The following is an 18523-nucleotide window of genomic DNA, read 5'->3' as shown; positions in this document are numbered from 1 at the left end:
CTACAATTCTACAATTTCATTTAGCAGACGCTTTTGTCCAAAGCGACATACAACACAAGCAAGAATTCAGACATAAGGAAAAACCTGTAGTTAACATGCCACTGGATTCAGGTCTTTCTAACTAACCGTCTCCAGTGACTCAGAACAGGTAAAGAATTGCAAGCTCTGTTTTTACTGTGAAATTTTATTTAATTTGAACTTTTCCTTTGCCAACTTTTTCTGCGACCAAGCTGAATCAGCCTGAAGATGGGTGGATTGTTAGAGAGTTAGGAGATTCTAAAATAGCTGTAATAAGGACCCTCTTCACCAAACTCAAGAGGAGGGTTTCAGCAAGTAAAGAGGGAAAGCACCTTGGGATAAATGGTTTCACGTTAAAAATGGTTTTTAAAAAAAAACATTCAAGAACCATTAGTTGCAATATTATTAAAAGCATACAACTGTATGCTGGAAAAGAAAATAATTTCCCCACATGGAGAGAAGCAATAATTTCTGTCATTCCTAAGGAGGGTAAAGATGAAGATTAATGTGGGAATTACCACCCCATTAGTGTTTAAATATTGACTGCAAACTGTTCACCTCCATATTGTCGAAAAGATTAGAATCAGTCCTACCAGAACTTATACATAAAGACCAGACAGGCTTCATGAGACAAAGATATGCTATAGCAAAAAACTAGAGATTCTTATAATTAGTTTAGACACAGGAAAAGCCTTTGACTCAGTGAGATGGTCTTTCCTAGTTTACTTTTTGGGTATAAAGTTAATGTTAATAAATATCAACATTTAAATATAGACCCTTCAAATGAGAATGGGCATTTAGATAAATGGAAAAGGGAAGCAGAGCAAACTCAGTATTTACTGCTGAAGGACGTTCCAAAAATGTTTGATGCCAACTCAGGACCTTTATTTTCAAAGATCAAGTCCAATACGCAAAGATGGAATTTTATTTTCTTTTTGAATTTATACTAAAGGATTGGATCAATCAGAATGAATGTTCTTCAATGTATGCTTAACCCTTTTAGTTTCTGCCAGTCCTAATACCATACAATGTCGAGAATATAAGACAAGGGTGGGATGGGCCTTCACTTCCTATTGGAATATGACTTCACAGCTCAGCTGAGACCTTCAGTTTGTTTACATTCACCAAGATGCATGGCAGCATGGAAGGAAATAGAAGCAACGACAGCAATGACAAAAGAAATACCAATAACGGCTCTACTAGACAACAAACTGCAGGGTAAACTGATGGTTTCTGCTGATCCCATGTCAGACATTCTTTTGAAATGCTGGCAGGAAATTGTTGAAATTTGCCCATTAGGAGACTTATTTAAAATGCTTAAGTGATGCACTTACGACTCAAAGTTGCACCAAATTTGCACGATGACAGATTGAAGAATTGATCCCCAAAGGTTTAACTAACTATCACTCATTTGTCCACAAGGGGGCATTCCAGAGCTTTGAAGCTCCACAGAATAAATATGAACTGGGTTCAGATGACTTACAGATACTAGCAGATCACACAGTATTTTAACCAAAACCTAAAAGCGGATTTAGGAAAGGGGGTTACTTAAGGTTTTCCTCAGATGACATCCTAGAATCAAAACAAGGAAGGGAAATGGGGAAGAGTGGGAAAGGTTTAGATGTCTGTTGAGAACTGGGAGGAAATACATCAGTTATAGTGGGTCTCAACAGAGCCAAACACACGGCAAGGGTTCTGCTGTAAAATCATTGTGAGATTTTTTGTTACACACCTATCCAGTAACAACATCAAGGTCATGGTGACGCCTGTAGAAATCTTTACAGTACTAACAAAGTCAAACACATTCATATCTTCTGGGATTGTGGTGTCCATGAACATATAAATAATATATTTGGTGTAAAAAATTCTTTTTAATGTGAAATGATGTATTTGGGCGACATGCTGTTTGAAAATTGGAATGCTAATGACAAGATGTTACTCTGTATATTTGGCAGCAAGTTTTTTTGTTATTTTTTTAAACAGAACCACCCAGTATTGAGGAATGGACTGACAATGTGCACAAGGTTTAAGTTATTGAAAAGTTGGAATTTCCTTCACCACAAATGTGCCTCTTCACTAGTTTTTTCATCTTCTTCCCTTTTTCCTGTTCAGTTTTCTCAGTCTTTCCAATAATTCCCACTGCATTTGTGTAGGTTGCTCCTTCCTCTTCATTGACTTGGCAGAAGTCAAGGACGAGACTGAGGATGATCACACAGTCCAAATGATGAAGAGAAAGACTGTGGGAATCTGAGGGCAAAGATGGTATGAAAGTTGGAGTACATAGGTTCAGTCTGGGACCAACAGACAGGCGGTCAAAATCTGTAACATTACTCATTAGAGTCTTCATGTTAAAACATATTTGTCCCAGCCTGGGTCTGGGTTCTTTCTACATGGAGTTTGCATGTACTCCCTGTGCATGTGTGACTTTTCTCTGGCTTCCTCCCACAGTCCAAAAACATGCTGAGGTTAATTGTTAACTCTAATTTGTCCAAAGGTGTGAATCTAAGTGTGATTGTTTGTCTCCATATGTAACCCTGTGATAGACTGGTGACCTGTCAGAGTGTCCCCAAGTCAGCTGGGATGGACTTCAGCCCTCCCCTACGACCCTAATGAAGATAAGCAGTGTATAGTTGATGGATGGATGGAAGCTAAAACGTAGAAGTGAAATTGTGTAAACCAGGTGAATACACTGATTACAACTGTTGAGTGAATGCACTTAAACATGCACATGCTGTGGCAACGCAAACATGCGTTCAATGGGAAATTAAACTTCCTCGTAATCTCGCACATGCTGCGCAATCACACATTTTGCGCGCGCCCGTGCGGCCCCGACGAAACTGACGTCATTCTTATCCCTGCCGTCTCTTCGGTCCTCAGTACAGTAAGACCTGAGTCTGGGTAGGACACCAGCAGCAGAAGCACGAGTCTCATGTCATCACTGGACTTGATGAAAAAGGAGTGTTTTGCTTCTGGGACCCTGTCCTCGGCTTCTTTCAAAAGAAGATTCATAAAGAAGGGGAGGGTCGCTCCGAAGGCGAGGCAGGATGCAGACAGCGACTGCCAGCTGTGCAGGTGAGACAACAAACTGTCAGAAAGTTAGAATACACAGCAGTTTTCCTTCTGGTTGACTTTAGATGAATTTTAGCATTATTCTTGTTTTTTTTTTATTTTTGCTATCTGTCAAGTGCAAAGGTGTTGAATGTAGGGCTGGTTTTTAGTCTTTTCTAAAGACTGAGAGAGACTGCAAACTGTTCAATCAGCAGAGTCACACTGAAGTGAGGATGGAACACTGACAAGGCTTCCTGTCATGTTAATAGGGCTCATCACACAGGTTTAGTACAGTGGGATTAACTGCAAATGTTGACTGCTTTTTAATTTGCCGGTTGATGGTTGCCCATTTGGTATCACAGAACGCAGATTACTACCTTGTTAAATTGCTCTGTATTAATCATTCATCCAGTCCATCTATGAGCTCATGACAAGATGGGAAAAGACTTTTCTTCTTAATGTATCATTCAGAGATCCAAATAGATTGTTTTCATCATCACTTATTTCCCATATTTTTGTTATGGTTTAGAAACATAAGAAAATGGTGAAAATACCAGTCACAGCTACTAACAACAGGATATGCAATTGGCAGGCCATCAGTCATTTACAGAGACAGACGAACAAGCACACTCACATTGGCACCTACAGACAATTTAGAATCACCAGTTAACCTCAGACACTGTGGGAAGAAGTCGGAGAAGCTGGTGGGAACATGCAAATGGCATACAGTGTTAACCGCTGCACCGGCCATTTTGAAACTCCAAAGATCTGTTCTGCTTGGATTAGGCTGTCTAGCACTGGTTTTGTTTTTGTAGTATAATTTGTTGTACCTGCTGAGGGTAGGAAACTTCAACAATTTTTTTCATTTTTTGTGGCCAAGTATTTCATCTAAAAAATCATTCTGTGTGTTTTGCTTGTATTACGGTATTTTGACATGCAGCTACACATTGCTCAGAAAATATTCGTGGACTTCTGTAATATACATTTATTGTTAAAGTTTTTTCAATGATTGTACCTTCCGTGACAGCTTTATTTTTTAATTTGTCAACTCACCTATTATCAGAGACTGTTTGAACTACTCTTCCACTACTGCAGATTTTCAATTACTCGCATGAAGAGAAAAAAATAACACTTTTAGGCATTTGTCTTTAATAGTTTCTGATATTGTAGTTCAAACCTCAAATTTAACATGTGAAAAAATGGTGAATCAGTACTCCTGGCTGTACATTTCCCAAAGAGACAAGTTAGTGGAAACTCAGTGACAAGATACAAAAAGTCAGAGAATTAATCCCAGAAAATTTTTGAGTCACTGAATATTGAATATGAAATGAATATTACAGTACATATTACAGTACATTTAAAACCAGTATTAAAAAATGGATGCAATGGGCACCCAGATAGCTCAACAGGTTGAGTGGGTGACCCAGTGACCTGGGTCTGATTCAGGCTCATGGCCCTTTGCTGCACATCCCTCTTGCTTTCCTGTCTGCCTCTCTACGTACCTATGGAATAAAGACCAAAAAAAGAACTTTAAAATTTGTGCATAAGTTAATCTGCCGAGAGCAGGCTGTCCTCAAAAACTGAGTGACCATGCATAAAGCAGATTAGTGAGGCCACCAAGACACATCCGGCTCTTCTAAAAGAGGTAGAGTTTGGTAGAAGACAGGGGTTTGTCAGGAATACCACCATTGTTTGGGCATACCATCCACTCAGGATGGAGAGAGTCAACAGCTTCAAGTACCTGGGTGTTAACATCACGTAGGACCTGACATGGTCCTGTCACATCAACACTCTGGTGAAGAATGCTCGACAGCGTCTCTACCACCTCAGATGCCTGAGGGACTTCAGGATCCCTCTCAAGGTGCTCAGGAACTTTTACATCTGCACCACTGAGAGCGTTTTGGCTGGGAGTATCACTGCCTGGATGGGCAGCAGCACCCAGCAGGACTTCTTGGAGGGTGATCCGCTTGGCTGATCGACCATCAGAACCATGCTCCCCAACCTGCAGGACATTTACAACAAACGCTGCAAGTTAAAAGCCAGGAAGATTGCTAGTGAGTCCACCCATCCCAGCCACAGACTGTTCTTTCTGCTGCCATTAGGGCAGTGTTATCGCTGCCTGAGAGTACCAATATATATGTTATTTTGCACTATTTGACACTTTTATATTGATTTTGCTTATTTCTATTCATATATATTTAAAAATATATATATATATATATATACATACACTCAACTAAAATATAAACGCAACACTTTTGTTTTTGCTCCCATTTTTATGAGATGAACTCAAAGATCTAAAACTTTTTCCACATACACAATATCACCATTTCTCTCAAATATTGTTCACAAATCTGTCTAAATCTGTGATAGTGAGCACTTCTCCTTTGCTGAGATAATCCATCCCACCTCACAGGTGTGCTATATCAAGATGCTGATTAGACACCATGATTAGTGCTCAGGTGTGCCTTAGACTGCCCACAATACGACAGCGTGTACCAGTTCCCACCAATATCCAGCATCTTCGCACAGCCATTGAAGAGGAGTGGACACCCCCCCCCCCCCCCAAATAAAACAAAACCCCACCTTTCAGAGTGCACTAATCATGGTGTCTAATCAGCATCTTGATATGGCACACCTTTGAGGTGGGATGGATTATCTCAGCAAAGGAGAAGTGCTCACTATCACAGATTTAGACAGATTTGTCAACGATATTTGAGAGAAATGATGATATTGTGTATGTGGAAAAAGTTTTAGATCTTTGAGTTCATCTCATAAAAATGGGAGCAAAAACAAAAGTGTTGCGTTTATATTTTTGTTGAGTGTATACACACACATTTATTTGTCTTGTATCTTTATTCTTATTATTCTTATTGTTTTGGTCTGGAAGATAATGCAAGAAAATGACCTCGTCGGGTCATTTTTGACTCACTTATGCATCTAAGGCTTATTATTATATTGCTGCATCCGCATACATTTTACACACGGTGCACTGGGGGTCCACTTATTGCAGCAATTTGCCAAGTGTGAGGGTGAGATATGCAGTTTTATTTTTAGAATGTTTGGACAGCACTGTGCATGAAGTTGTTTGTTTATGCTGAACCCTTAAGCTTCATTTGTGTTACTGTGTTCCAGGTATTCCATATTTTCCCTGACTGGCAGTAGTCGAACTGTTCGGCGAATCCTGACAGCCTGCCTACTCTCTTTCCTGGCTCTAATTGGCTCTGTTTCCATCGACCTCAGCTCCAACTTTGACTTGTTGCACACTACAGAGGCAGCTTACAATGAGCTGACTTCATGCAAGACAACTGCTTTTCTGCAGCTCATTAGCAAACTTCAGAAGATGAGACATTTATTTGCCAAAGACATGGAAAACGAGACTTTGGGGGCAAGCTTTTCAGAGATTATGTTGCCTGTCTTTGATCGTCTCTGTGATGAAATGGCGGGTCATAGTAACGGCCATGGGCTTAATTGCAGTATTGAGTTGTCTGGATTTTGCAATCAAGTATTTTTCAATGCTTCACTGGATGCAAACACAAATGACAATGAAACCTCTGCTTTCTCCTTGGCCATCGGAAGGCTTCTTGACATCTGGGGTACAATAGAAGATAGTTTGGTCAACGTCAAGCAGAATTCTAACTGGAGAGATGTCCTGTCTGCAAGACTTCTGGTAACATTCATCGAGCTCAACCACCAGCTGATGGACTTCCGCCACATGGCAACTCTTACTGGCTTCCAGTACAAGTGGACATACGTACTGAGCTACCTCAGCTTTGCCAGGATCATGACAGAGCGACTGAATGATTGCTGGTTCGAGAATATAGACCTTAAGTTAAACTCAAGCTTGGATGTTCAACAGTCGTCTATTTTAGACACAAGTCCATGGCAAATATCTGGAGCTGGGACCGAGCTCCTGTCTGGGTCCCACAGAGGAATTCAAGCTCTGACAAACACCCAGCAGTGCTTGTTTGATCGTGCTGTGCTCGCTCTCAGGTTGGCATCTCGATCCATATCTTCAGTCCTCAGCATGAGGATCTGCCTGCTGGCATTAGCTTGCCTTATCTACCCGGTGGTGATGTTCTCTTTCAAGCAGATGACAGAGTGGATACAGAACTACGCCCAAAGTTTGAAGGAGAAGACTGAGGACCTGAAGCGTCAGAGGCAGCTGGCTGAAGATCTGCTGCACCAAATGCTGCCCAAGTCTGTTGCCAAGCAGCTCCGCCAGCACAAGCACGTTGAAGCTGAAAGCTATGAAAAGGTTGGTGCAAAGAGAGTAGCCAATTATCTTCGACAGTTTGTACACTTTAAACAATGGTAGTGCTCACACCTTTTGTAGACTTGAATGAAACCAATGGGCCATGCGCTGACTTGTCATTGCTTCTTACCTTGACAAACAAGGACGCTATAAATACATCCTAGATAAGGAGATAAGATATGAGATAGATGAGAACAGTAATAATACTTTTACTGTTTTTAGAAAAGACACTGAAACTATTTTGCTATTAAGTCAGCTTCCTGCTGCCAGGCTTCAGTAATTTTAATTTGACATAAAAGCAAATACACTTTTGAATGAAATGCAATGCAATTACTGTACAATTTGGAATCGTTTGACATTAAAGTGACATTGCACAGGGGTGTACTCACTTCTTTTGTATACTACATGTCATAATCACTTGTCAACACCGTTTGTGTGAAAACAAAAGTTTAGCAGTTTATAGTTTTACTGTAGGTGTAAGAAATTGTTTAAAAAACTCAACTGCAACACATAATGAAAATACAGATGTATATAGATATAGAGGTGCAGAAGTGGAAAATTATAAAAATATACTTGGGACACTCTTGTTTAAACTTACAAACCTTCAAGGAAACTGGCAGAAACAGATAAAGTTGATAAAGGCAGAAATAACCTTTCCTCCCCATTCACATTTAACTTTTAACATGAATGGACCCAGAACTTGTAGTGCTACATGGGCTGTGGGGTGCTGCTAAGAGGAGTTTACCTTGTAAGATCTGCGAACCCGCTGAATGAATGTGTGTGTGTTTGCTGCCTTTGTTGCTATTGTTGGCGTAATTACCTGTAATTGCCCTGTTCCATATTCATCAGGAGATAAAACAAGTTATACGGGTGATAATTGCGTCTGGCTTATTGAAGAGGTTTGATGCAGCTGTACCAAAAGCCCTTCGCACAAGGGTGGGGCGCTGTTACTGAATAGGCAGTGCACTCAGTTTTAAAATGATTTGGAGCTCTGCTTTCTAGAGATAAAATTGAAGACTCTTTGTCTTTTCGTCTCAGGCTAAACTAAAGAAAAGTAAGACATGGTCTACTAAGTGTAGAAGGCTGCTGCCCACTAAAACCTCTTTGATATTGCTGTCTAGAGCCTCGTGTATGTAACAACTGTTATGGGTGAGTTAGAGGAGAAATTACAAGTATCTTTGACTTTTAGCTGGACTAAATAGACATAAGCGCATTATACTCTCATCACAAAAGTCCCGTCATAAAAGATGCAGATTATTAAGCTGTATGGTAAAGAATAAATAAGATGATTAGCAATACTTACGACTGAGATTGGGATAACTCAGGTTTATTTATATCTGTTTGACCTCTGAGATCTGTTAACCTCAAACATCCCATCCATTTTTTCACTTGTACTGTTCATGCTGTTGTGTCTTCATTAATTTCATTTCCATTCATTCATTTATTTAAAACCTCAGAGAACACCTTAAAGCGCTTTCATTTTTGAATGATTTCTAAACATAAACAATAAATTCAGACATAGTTCAAATCAAATAGCAAGAGAAGGATATGTGGCATTATCAGATAAAAACAATGGAGGGAAGAGGCAATATAGGTTCATAAATGAATTAGAATAAATGCTCCGCACTGACAAGACAACAAAACAAATGTATTTAAAAAAAAAAAAAAAAAAAAAAAAAAATATATATATATATATATATATATATATATATAGTAGGCAATGATGTGTACCAAAACATTCTCCAATAATGAATCTTAAGAAAAATTGCTGTAATCTAAAAGTTTGAAAATGAAATTGACAGTCTATCTTTTAATTAATTGCCAAACAAAGCAAAGCTGATTCAACAATCCTTTTTTCCACAAACAAAGGAAAACTTGGTTTATTTGTAACAAAAAAAGTCCATTTTCAGCTAACAGCTTGACAATCTGAACCTTAAAAGTGAATTTTTCATGGGCCCAAAAACCATGTTAATGGGTAGTTGAAGATGTAGATGTAGAGCAACTTGAGTAGAATCTGCCCTGGAATGATAGACAATATCACCAGTGTAAAGATGGAAGTTAAATTTGATTTTTAAGAACAGGTAATATTTATATAGAGATTAGTGAATTCAGATTTTCTATCACCTTAGTGGAGAGGAAGAACATAGACAGTGTTCTAAACTGTGACTTTTGGTCCTTGGAATTGGTTCATACATGAACACAAGTCTTTTGGTGGAATCGTTACATAGTCTGCTGTAAATGTCTCCATAAGGATTGGCACTGCCATGCCCTCTGCAGATATGTTAAAAAGAGCACACGATAACTAATTTTAGACATACTTAATTTGCTCATGAATTAATAAATACCATGGAGATCTGTTTAAAATATCCACTTGGAAGATACTAAAGCTAGTTACTTCAGATAACTTTGCAAATTGAGCTATAGATAATTTAGGCAATCTAGGTTTAATTACGGCAAAACAAGAGATATTTGCAATGATGTATAAATACTGGCATTAGAATATTAAAATAAAAACAGCCAACATTCATGTCAGCCTATTTAAAACACTATGAATGCATAGTTAATTTCAGCAACTTCATGAGTCTCACCGGCAACAAAAAAGATTTCCCAGTCGAGTGAAAATGGTTGAACAAAATGATCAATGCACTACAGCATTCCATCCTTCAGGAGGTTAGGATTTATTGTAGACTATGCTGCGTGCCTGTTTGCTCAGTTTGAAACACCACCACCTGTAATTCAGTGCACTGATGGAACCACTTCTCTCCATTTTGTTTCAGGTTACCATTTTTTTCTCAGACATTGTGGGCTTCACTTCTATTTCTGCATCTTGTACTCCTCTTCAAGTAGTGGAAATGCTCAACAACCTCTACATGTGTTTTGACACACGCATTGACTCCTATGATGTCTACAAGGTAAAACATACACAAGCTTTAAAGTCAACACTTCTTTTATTTAATATTTTGGAAAACATTCTTGCTTGCTTGCTTTCTGAGAACGTCCTGGCAGTTGCACTTTGACAAAAAGATTGTTTCCATGTGTAGGCTTTGAGGCTATAGATTGTTTGCACCTTTGCAGACCTCGACAACCTACGGGTGCAATCACGTCACACATTTTGACATGTCAAAGCAGGAAAAGCACAAATCTAATTAATATTCATTCACCAGACCTTGTCACAGCAGATATGTTGTCATAGCAGGGACAGTATATAAGTGCTATGGCTTGCACATGGTGCTATTCTAGCAGTAGCCAGTTTCTGTTATTAGTTCTCACATGAACAGAGATGTTGGCCTTAACATCTGGTAAATCTGTTACTGTGGGCTTCTTTTTGAATTTAGTGAGCGTTTAGTCGTGTCCACATCTAGGGACAGTCATCACAGAACTAAATCACATCCATTTAAAGAGGTTGTGACTAATTGTGGACTGATGTAGACTCTTTAAAATAACATTTGAGGTAACTCTTTGCAGCTGTAAGTAAATCAGCACTTCTTGATGTGAACCCTTTGAAATCAAATTTGAGTATTTCTCCACTGTCTGTCTCCACTGATTTGAACTCCTGGCTTCATTTATCTCTAATTGATGTCATCAGTCTCAACATTCACATGCTCAAATCCATCCTACACTTTGAATGTTTGATATATTCAATATGAACAAGAACAAGCTTTTTGTGTGTCTATAGCTGTGTTTGAGCAACATTTGATTAAACTGTTCAATCAGGTAGAGACAATTGGAGATGCATATATGGTGGTGAGCGGCCTGCCTGAGAGAAATGGAGACCGACATGCGGATGAGATTGCTAAAATGGCACTGGATCTGGTAGCAGCTGTCAGGCAGGTCTCCATCCCTCACATGCCCGATACGAGACTGGAGCTCCGAGCAGGAATCCACACAGGTGAGAGAAGACAACTGTATAATGCAGAGACACATGCCTGCCCTTTCTTGGTCTTTTAAGCCTTTACTATATTGGACAGTGGTGAGAGAGAGAGGAAACATGGGGAGAAGAGTGGGGGAAGAACATACAGCAAATGGCACTCGGTTGGAGTCCGTGAAAATACTTTATACATACTTGATTTTAAGCAGTATTATGATATTACTCTTCCTCGTTGCTCTTGGCATTTAGTTTGGGTCATGCCTCACAATGAGGCAGTTGCCTCCACACAGCATATGACACAGGTCCATCAGAGCTAGTTGGGCTGTTATGTTCTCTTGATTTTTTGTGAACGTGTAACAAAATTGCAATAACTGTGATAAGTCTTCAACTTTTCATCTACTGTACTTTCACTATCAGGTCAAAATATTAATCTATAGAGTAATTTGTGATCAATTACCTGCAGAACTAACAGCACCCCCTCTACCTATTTAGTTTAAGGCTTTATGTATATCACCATAATCAGAGTGTTGTTCTGACTTCCAGTCCTGTTGCCTTGTGTATTGATTGTTTACCTTAATGATTTCAGTTTCTTGCAGAATGAAGCCCAGATTTTTTCTCTTGATGCAACAGGTCCATGTGTGGCAGGAATAGTGGGCTACAAGATGCCAAGATACTGTCTGTTTGGAGACACTGTCAACACAGCCTCTCGAATGGAGTCCACCAGCCTGCGTATGTGCACCTGGACTCACAATACATGAGCATATACACACTACCGTTCAACAGTCTGCAGTCACCCAGGCAATTTCATGTTTTCCATGAAAACTCACACTTGCATTCATGTGCTAACATAATTGTACAAGGGTTTTCTAATCATCAATGAGCCTTTCAACACCATTAGCTAACACAATGTAGCATTAGAACACAGGAGTGATGGTTGCTGGAAATATTCCTCTGTACCTCTATGTAGATATTCCATTAAAAATCAGCCGTTTCCAGCTAGAATAGTCATTTACCACATGAATATTGTCTAGACTGTATTTCTGATTCATTTAATGGTATCTTTATGGGGAAAAAAAGCTTTCCTATCAAAAACAGGGACATTTCTAAGTGACCCCAAACTTCTGAACAGCAGTGTCCACCTCATACAAACAGTGGAATTACGTTTAGACTAGATATTTAAGTCTTTTTATTCATGATCGTGTGTTTGCATTCAATAATTACATTAAATTCAAAAATACTATAAGAATTTATGTTTTATAGTTATTGACTTGCTCCAGAATAAAATGGTGGTCACCATGTGATAGGAAAAAGAAGGAATGATCAGACTTCAGCCCCGCACTGGAAGCAATTGTAAAAACAGAAAGAATGTGCTTTCAGAAGACAGTGTTAGTTTGTCCCTGGGACCGGCGTTGTTTTCGTAGACTCATTTATGCTATATTTGCCTGCTTCACATTGAAGTTTGATGACTTTTTGAATTCCTGTTGCCCTGGAGAACATTCCTCTTCTGCATTGTCATATATGATTTGAACATTTCAAATATCTGCCATGTGGTAGTATGCAAAAAGACAGTCAGAAGGCAGTGCAGTTCTACACTTTGTACACACACATCACTGGTACCAAAATAACCCAGTACTCAAAATTTCCTATATATTTTTGTGGAACCAAGCAATTTTAACTTTTTAATGACTTTTTTTAGGATTTGTTTCGTATTTTGGCTGCGACTTTACTAAAAGAAGTTACACCTGAAGGCCTAAGAGTGACTCTTAATGAAAAATTTCACAAAAGCATTGCGTGTCTGAAAACTTGTTTCTACCGCTTTAAGTTTTGCAAATTTGTTGCATAAACATGGAAGACAAATGCACATTTGGAAAACTGGGGATAATGCTGAGCTCTCTTCTTAACATGACTCGATGTGTTTTACAATGCTTGCGGTGTTTGCTGTTCCAGCTCAGAGAATCCACGCCAGTTCAGAAACCTATTTGGCTCTGGTCAAAGACAACGCCTATGAGCTGCAGCTTCGTGGAGAGATTGAAGTAAAGGTAAAAGATCTCAGTCATGTCATTGAATTCATTTTCTGTAACAGTTGGATTGATTTAATGTTTTTTGTCCATGATTGATTGATTTGATATGTTATTTCATATTCTAGATAGTCAATTTTAGGATTCTTTTGGCCAAAATGAACACACAATAACTATATGTTCTTACTCTGTCCACATGCTGCCTACTCACCAGGTTTTAGGCATTTACATATTGGATTATGTATTGAGTAGGGGTATAACTCTCAGAGGTGGACTTCACAAAATCTCTGTCAAGCCAAAAGATACATAATGCTGTTTTTGTAATTTGGGTGAAAAACTCTCTGTTTGGATTTCTCACTAACAGTAGTATCTCTGACAGACTGATCACGCTTAAGTGTCACTGCTGTTCTCTCATTTCCATCCTTATTCTACTAGGGTAAAGGCAAAATGAGCACTTACTGGCTGGTCGGACATAAAAACTACAGTGTGCAGAATGACAGTCTGGTTTGCCACTGGAATCCAGGCAAGAACAGAAAGAAGAAGACAGTGGCAGACAGCCAGGTCTCTGTGGGCAATGTGAGTTAAGTTCAGTTTAGTTTTGCACGTTTGCCATTCAAAGAGCCACTTTGCCGGGCAGGACATTTGTGACTGTCCTCTAGTTGTTGCCCTACATCATTAAGTATTCTCGCTAAAATGTACATTTCGCTTGAAATAACCCGCTATCTGCCTGTTTGGTTATTGCTTACCTGCATCAATGCCAGGAGTTTTTTTTTTCATTTAACTTTTTTGAAACGTGATTTATTTTCTGTAAATACTATTGTTCATTTTCCTGTCTCTATTTTGTTTTAGATTTCGATGTTGTTTTTAATGTCCATGTAATTCTGTAAATTATCAATTGTTCTGATGGTTATTTCCATGTTTTGTGTTCATGACTTTAAAAACCTGAGTACATCATATGGATGTTGGTGTATCTACAAGTTTCTGATGCATAAATTGTTTCACATTAAGTTAATGATCACCGAGAAACTTAAAGCTCTAACAACACGTGGCATGCAGTCACACAAAGGTGCCTGGAGGTAAACAAATTCTGTCAATAAATCCGTGGACACCATTTTTAAACCTCACAACTCCAGTGAATACCATAAACACTGGAGTCATTGTTAAAATCTATCCAATATGATTTGAAAATAGTGCAGGTATTATTCTATTCTTTTCTGTGTGCCGCACAGAAAATCATATACAGTATAGTGCTACTAACTAATTCTATCTATCTACAGCCATGGCCATAAGTTTGGACACAGCATGACTTACTATGTCTGTTTTGATGTCTATTACAGAACATAACTAATATTTTTTTACAGCACCAGTTTAATTAGTCAACAAATCAACAAGGGATATAATATTATCAATAAATTCCAACAATTGGAACAACTTTGTTCCCAAGACATAATATTAGAAGAAAATAACAAAAAAAATGCAGTACTTTCACAACCGAATTTGGTAAGAATAACAAAATGACACCAAACTCTTTTGATGATTTTTTTTAAATATGAAACTTAATATAGTTCTCAGGAGTTGTGTACTGTATTGTAAGTGACAATTTTGTGGTATTTTCTAAGATTCACAAGCGTCATGGTACTTGTGTCCAAACTTATGGCCATGGCTCTATCTATCTATCTATCTATCTATCTATCTATCTATCTATCTATCTATCTATCTATCTATCTATCTATCTATCTATCTATCTATCTATCTATCTATCTATCTATCTATCTATCTATCTCTATCTCTATCTCTATCTCTATCTATCTCTATATAATGTTGAAAGTTAGAAACTGGGTATTTCAATGTTCTTTCAGTCTTACCTCTTGTGATACATTTACAGTTTTTCTCAGTTGCTTTGGTACATTTCTCAAATCATTCTTGACATTTGTAAAACAGTAAGTGCATTTCTCAAAACAATTCATACAAACAGCAAAACACCATAGACTACCTGCAAAAGCCAGTCTCTTGCTCAAAATCCTGAGTTCATCTCTCAAAAGTAAATATCTGTGTCAGTGAAGATGTCAGTGGCATCAGGATGACAAGACCTTGTGTCATTGTGTGTGGATAAGACGGTCAAATTGCTTAGTCATGTTGTCATTCTAACAGTGTACTCTGGAGGGATGTTCTGATGTAAACTATGGCTAAAGTTTTGATTACAACTATTGTAAATTGTAAGTTAGACCTTAGTATATGTGGGAGACTGATTGCAATAGAGTGGACAAGATTCACATTTATGCTTTTACTGTTGTAATTTGGAGTGTGATTGTTTGTCTGTATATGTAGCCCTAAGACAGACTGGCAACCTGTCCTGGGTGTCCCCTGTCTTTGCCCGAGCCAGCTGGGATAGACTCCAGCACCCCCCGCGACCCCAGTGAGGATAAAGCGGTGTATAGAGAATGGATGGATGTTGTAAATTGTTGACAGACCACCTCATTGCGATACAGAAAGGAAAACAGCGCTGCATAGCACAAAGAAAAAACAAAAGTAGAAATGTAAACAATCTCCTTAGGGAAAAGTGTACATGCAGTGCTGTAGGAACTACAGTGCAGTCTTCCTACACCTCCTGACATTCCTGTCTGTTCAGCCACAAATTCTCATCCACATCACGAATATCTCCTCTTGCATCTTTGACTTCAGGAAACCATAACCCTTCACACATTTCCCTTCGTTAGAGAAATGCAAGATTCACCTGGGAGCAATTTATCAATTCAGGACAGGTTTAGAAAAAAGTTTCAAGGAAATGTGTAGAAATATCCTTGACATATATACACACGTGGACAAAATTGTTGGTACCCCTCAGTTAAAGAAGGAAAAACCCACAATTCTCACTGAAATCACTTGAAACTCACAAAAGTAACAATAAATAAAAATTTATTGAAAATTAAATAATCAAAAACAGCCATTACTTTTGAATTGTTGATTAACATAATTATTTAAAAAAACAAACTAATGAAACAGGCCTGGACAAAAATGATGGTACCTCTATAAAAGATTGAAAACTATTTGACCAGAGTGACATGATTAACTCAGGTGTGTCATTTAATTGACATCACAGGTGTTTCCAAACTCATAATCAGTCAGTCTGCCTATTTAAAGGGAGACAAGTAGTCACCCTGCTGTTTGGTGAAAAGGTGTGTACCACACTGAACATGGACAACAGAAAGCGAAGGAGAGAATTGTCCCAGGACATCCGAAAAAAAATTATAGACAAACATCTTAAAGGTAAAGGCTATAAGACCATCTCTAAACAGCTTGAAGTTCCTGTGACAACAGTGGCTCATATTATTCAGAAGTTCAAGACCCACGGGACAGTAGCCAACCTCCCTGGACGTGGCCGCAAGAGGAAAATTGATGACAAATTGAAGAGACGGATCGTTCAAATTGTATCCAAAGAGCCCAGAGCAACCTCCAAAGAAATTAAAGGTGAACTCCAAGGCCAAGGTACATCAGTGTCAGATCGCACCATTCGTCGTTGTTTGAGCCAAAGTGGACTTCATGGGAGACGACCAAGGAGGACACCACTGCTGAAAAAAACTCATAAAAAAGCCAGACTGGAATTTGCAAAAATGCATGTTGACAAGCCACAAAGTTTGTGGGAGAATGTCCTTTGGACAGATGAGACCAAACTGGAGCTTTTTGGTAAGGCACATCAACTCTATGTTCATAGACTCAAAAACCAAGCATACGAAGAAAAGAACACTGTCCCTACGGTGAAACATGGAGGAGGCTCAGTAATGTTTTGGGGCTGCTTTGCTGCATCTGGCACAGGGTGTCTTGAAAGTGTGCAAGGTACGATGAAATCTGAAGACTATCAAGGCATTCTGGAGAGAAATGTGCTGCCTAGTGTCAGAAAGCTTGGTCTCAGTCGCAGGTCTTCCAACAGGACGACGATCCAAAACACAGCCAAAAACACCCAAGAATGGCTGAGAGAAAAGCGTTGGACTATTCTAAAGTGGCCTTCTATGAGCCCAGATCTGAATCCCATTGAACATATGTGGAAGGAGCTGAAACATGCCATTTGGAGAAGACACCCATCAAACCTGAGACAACTGGAGCTGTTTGCTCATGAGGAGTGGGCCAAAATACCTGTTGACAGCTGCAGAACGCTCATTGACAAATACAGAAATCGTTTAATTGCAGTGATTGCCTCAAAAGGTTGTGCAACAAAATATTAAGTTATGGGTACCATCATTTTTGTCCAGCCCTATTTCATTAGTTTTTTTTTTTTAAAATAATTATGTTAATCAACAATTCAAAAGTGATGGCTGATTTTGATTATTTAATTTTCAATAAATTTTTATTTATTGTTACTTTTGTGAGTTTCAAGTGATTCAGTGAGAATTGTGGGTTTTTCCTTCTTTAACTGAGGGGTACCAACAATTTTGTCCACGTGTGTAATGACAACTTGTTCAACCATTTTGCATGTAAAGACTTATGCGATGAACTAATGCCTAAATGTTGTGGTGGATTAGACTATTCAACAGAGACCTATTATGATATAGTTTGATCAACATGACATAAGCAGTTGATAATGTAGGAAACAGCAGAGAACTGTACATAATCATTTGCATGGATGTAACAAAGAATTTTTAACATGTTCAAAGAAATGAGAAACTGCTTTTTTGATGTGCACAAGTGACACAATGATGTGAAGACTGAACAAGTAGTTTTAAACATTTCAATTCTAATCTGAGAAATGCACCAAAGCCCCCTCACCCACCCTTTTTAAAAAAAAATATGTACAGTATGTTGTTGCAGGGAACTCATGGGGACCATTTTCATGTCAGGTAATACGAAGACGGGCCTTCAAAAAGGCATATAAACTGCATACATTTCTGACAGCAGGAACATTGAATCTCATTTTATGACACTGAATAGAGTAAAAAGAGAGTCAGTAGGACATCTGGTGGCTGGAGGAGGTGTTACAGGAGATGGGATGTAAGACAGAAATACAACAGAGCTCATACAGAATCTGACATGAACATGATCTGCTGTCTTCATATTCTCAACATTCTCAGTTGAATTTGTATTTACATAGAACCAATCCACAACATGTATTACCCAAAACACTTCATGTAGTGATCTGAAGACCTTAAACTAATCCAAATAAAACCCAACAAATTTGGATGGATTTCTTTTAAGCAAACATTTGGAAACGGTGTGGAGAAAAGACCTCCCTTTGCCCATAAGGGAAAACATCTGACAGAACCAGGCACAGGGAGCTCAGCCATCTGCCTAGACTGGTTGGGGTTACAGTAAAGTGAGGAAAAA

The 18523-nt window shown here is 38.6% G+C and overlaps 1 protein-coding gene across 1 annotated transcript; it reads left to right on the top strand.

Annotated features, from left to right (window-relative positions):
* Positions 1-2905: 2905 nt before the first annotated feature.
* LOC110968683 (uncharacterized) lies at positions 2906-16016 on the top strand. Its single transcript, XM_022218630.2, has 7 exons — positions 2906-3090; positions 6202-7324; positions 10099-10233; positions 11036-11210; positions 11820-11918; positions 13137-13228; positions 13643-16016. Exons 1-7 carry the CDS (start codon positions 2948-2950, stop codon positions 13790-13792), a joined length of 1917 nt encoding a protein of 638 aa, XP_022074322.2. The 5' UTR covers positions 2906-2947; the 3' UTR covers positions 13793-16016.
* The last annotated feature ends 2507 nt before the right edge of the window (positions 16017-18523 follow it).

Source organism: Acanthochromis polyacanthus, chromosome 6 (assembly GCF_021347895.1).
Source record: "Acanthochromis polyacanthus isolate Apoly-LR-REF ecotype Palm Island chromosome 6, KAUST_Apoly_ChrSc, whole genome shotgun sequence".
In the NCBI taxonomy this organism is placed as follows: Eukaryota; Metazoa; Chordata; class Actinopteri; family Pomacentridae; genus Acanthochromis; species Acanthochromis polyacanthus.
Note: the sequence above shows the minus strand (reverse complement) of the source record. Positions and strands in the feature narration are given on the sequence as shown.

What these genes read in the sequence shown, in the direction of transcription:
- LOC110968683 (XM_022218630.2), top strand. Translation starts at nt 2,948, where the DNA reads ATGTCATCACTGGACTTGATGAAAAAGGAGTGTTTTGCTTCTGGGACC. An exon ending in AAGCTGAAAGCTATGAAAAG is followed by an intron (nt 7,325 to 10,098) that starts GTTGGTGCAAAG and finishes ATTTTGTTTCAG; the next exon opens with GTTACCATTTTTTTCTCAGA. An exon ending in AATGGAGTCCACCAGCCTGC is followed by an intron (nt 11,919 to 13,136) that starts GTATGTGCACCT and finishes TTGCTGTTCCAG; the next exon opens with CTCAGAGAATCCACGCCAGT.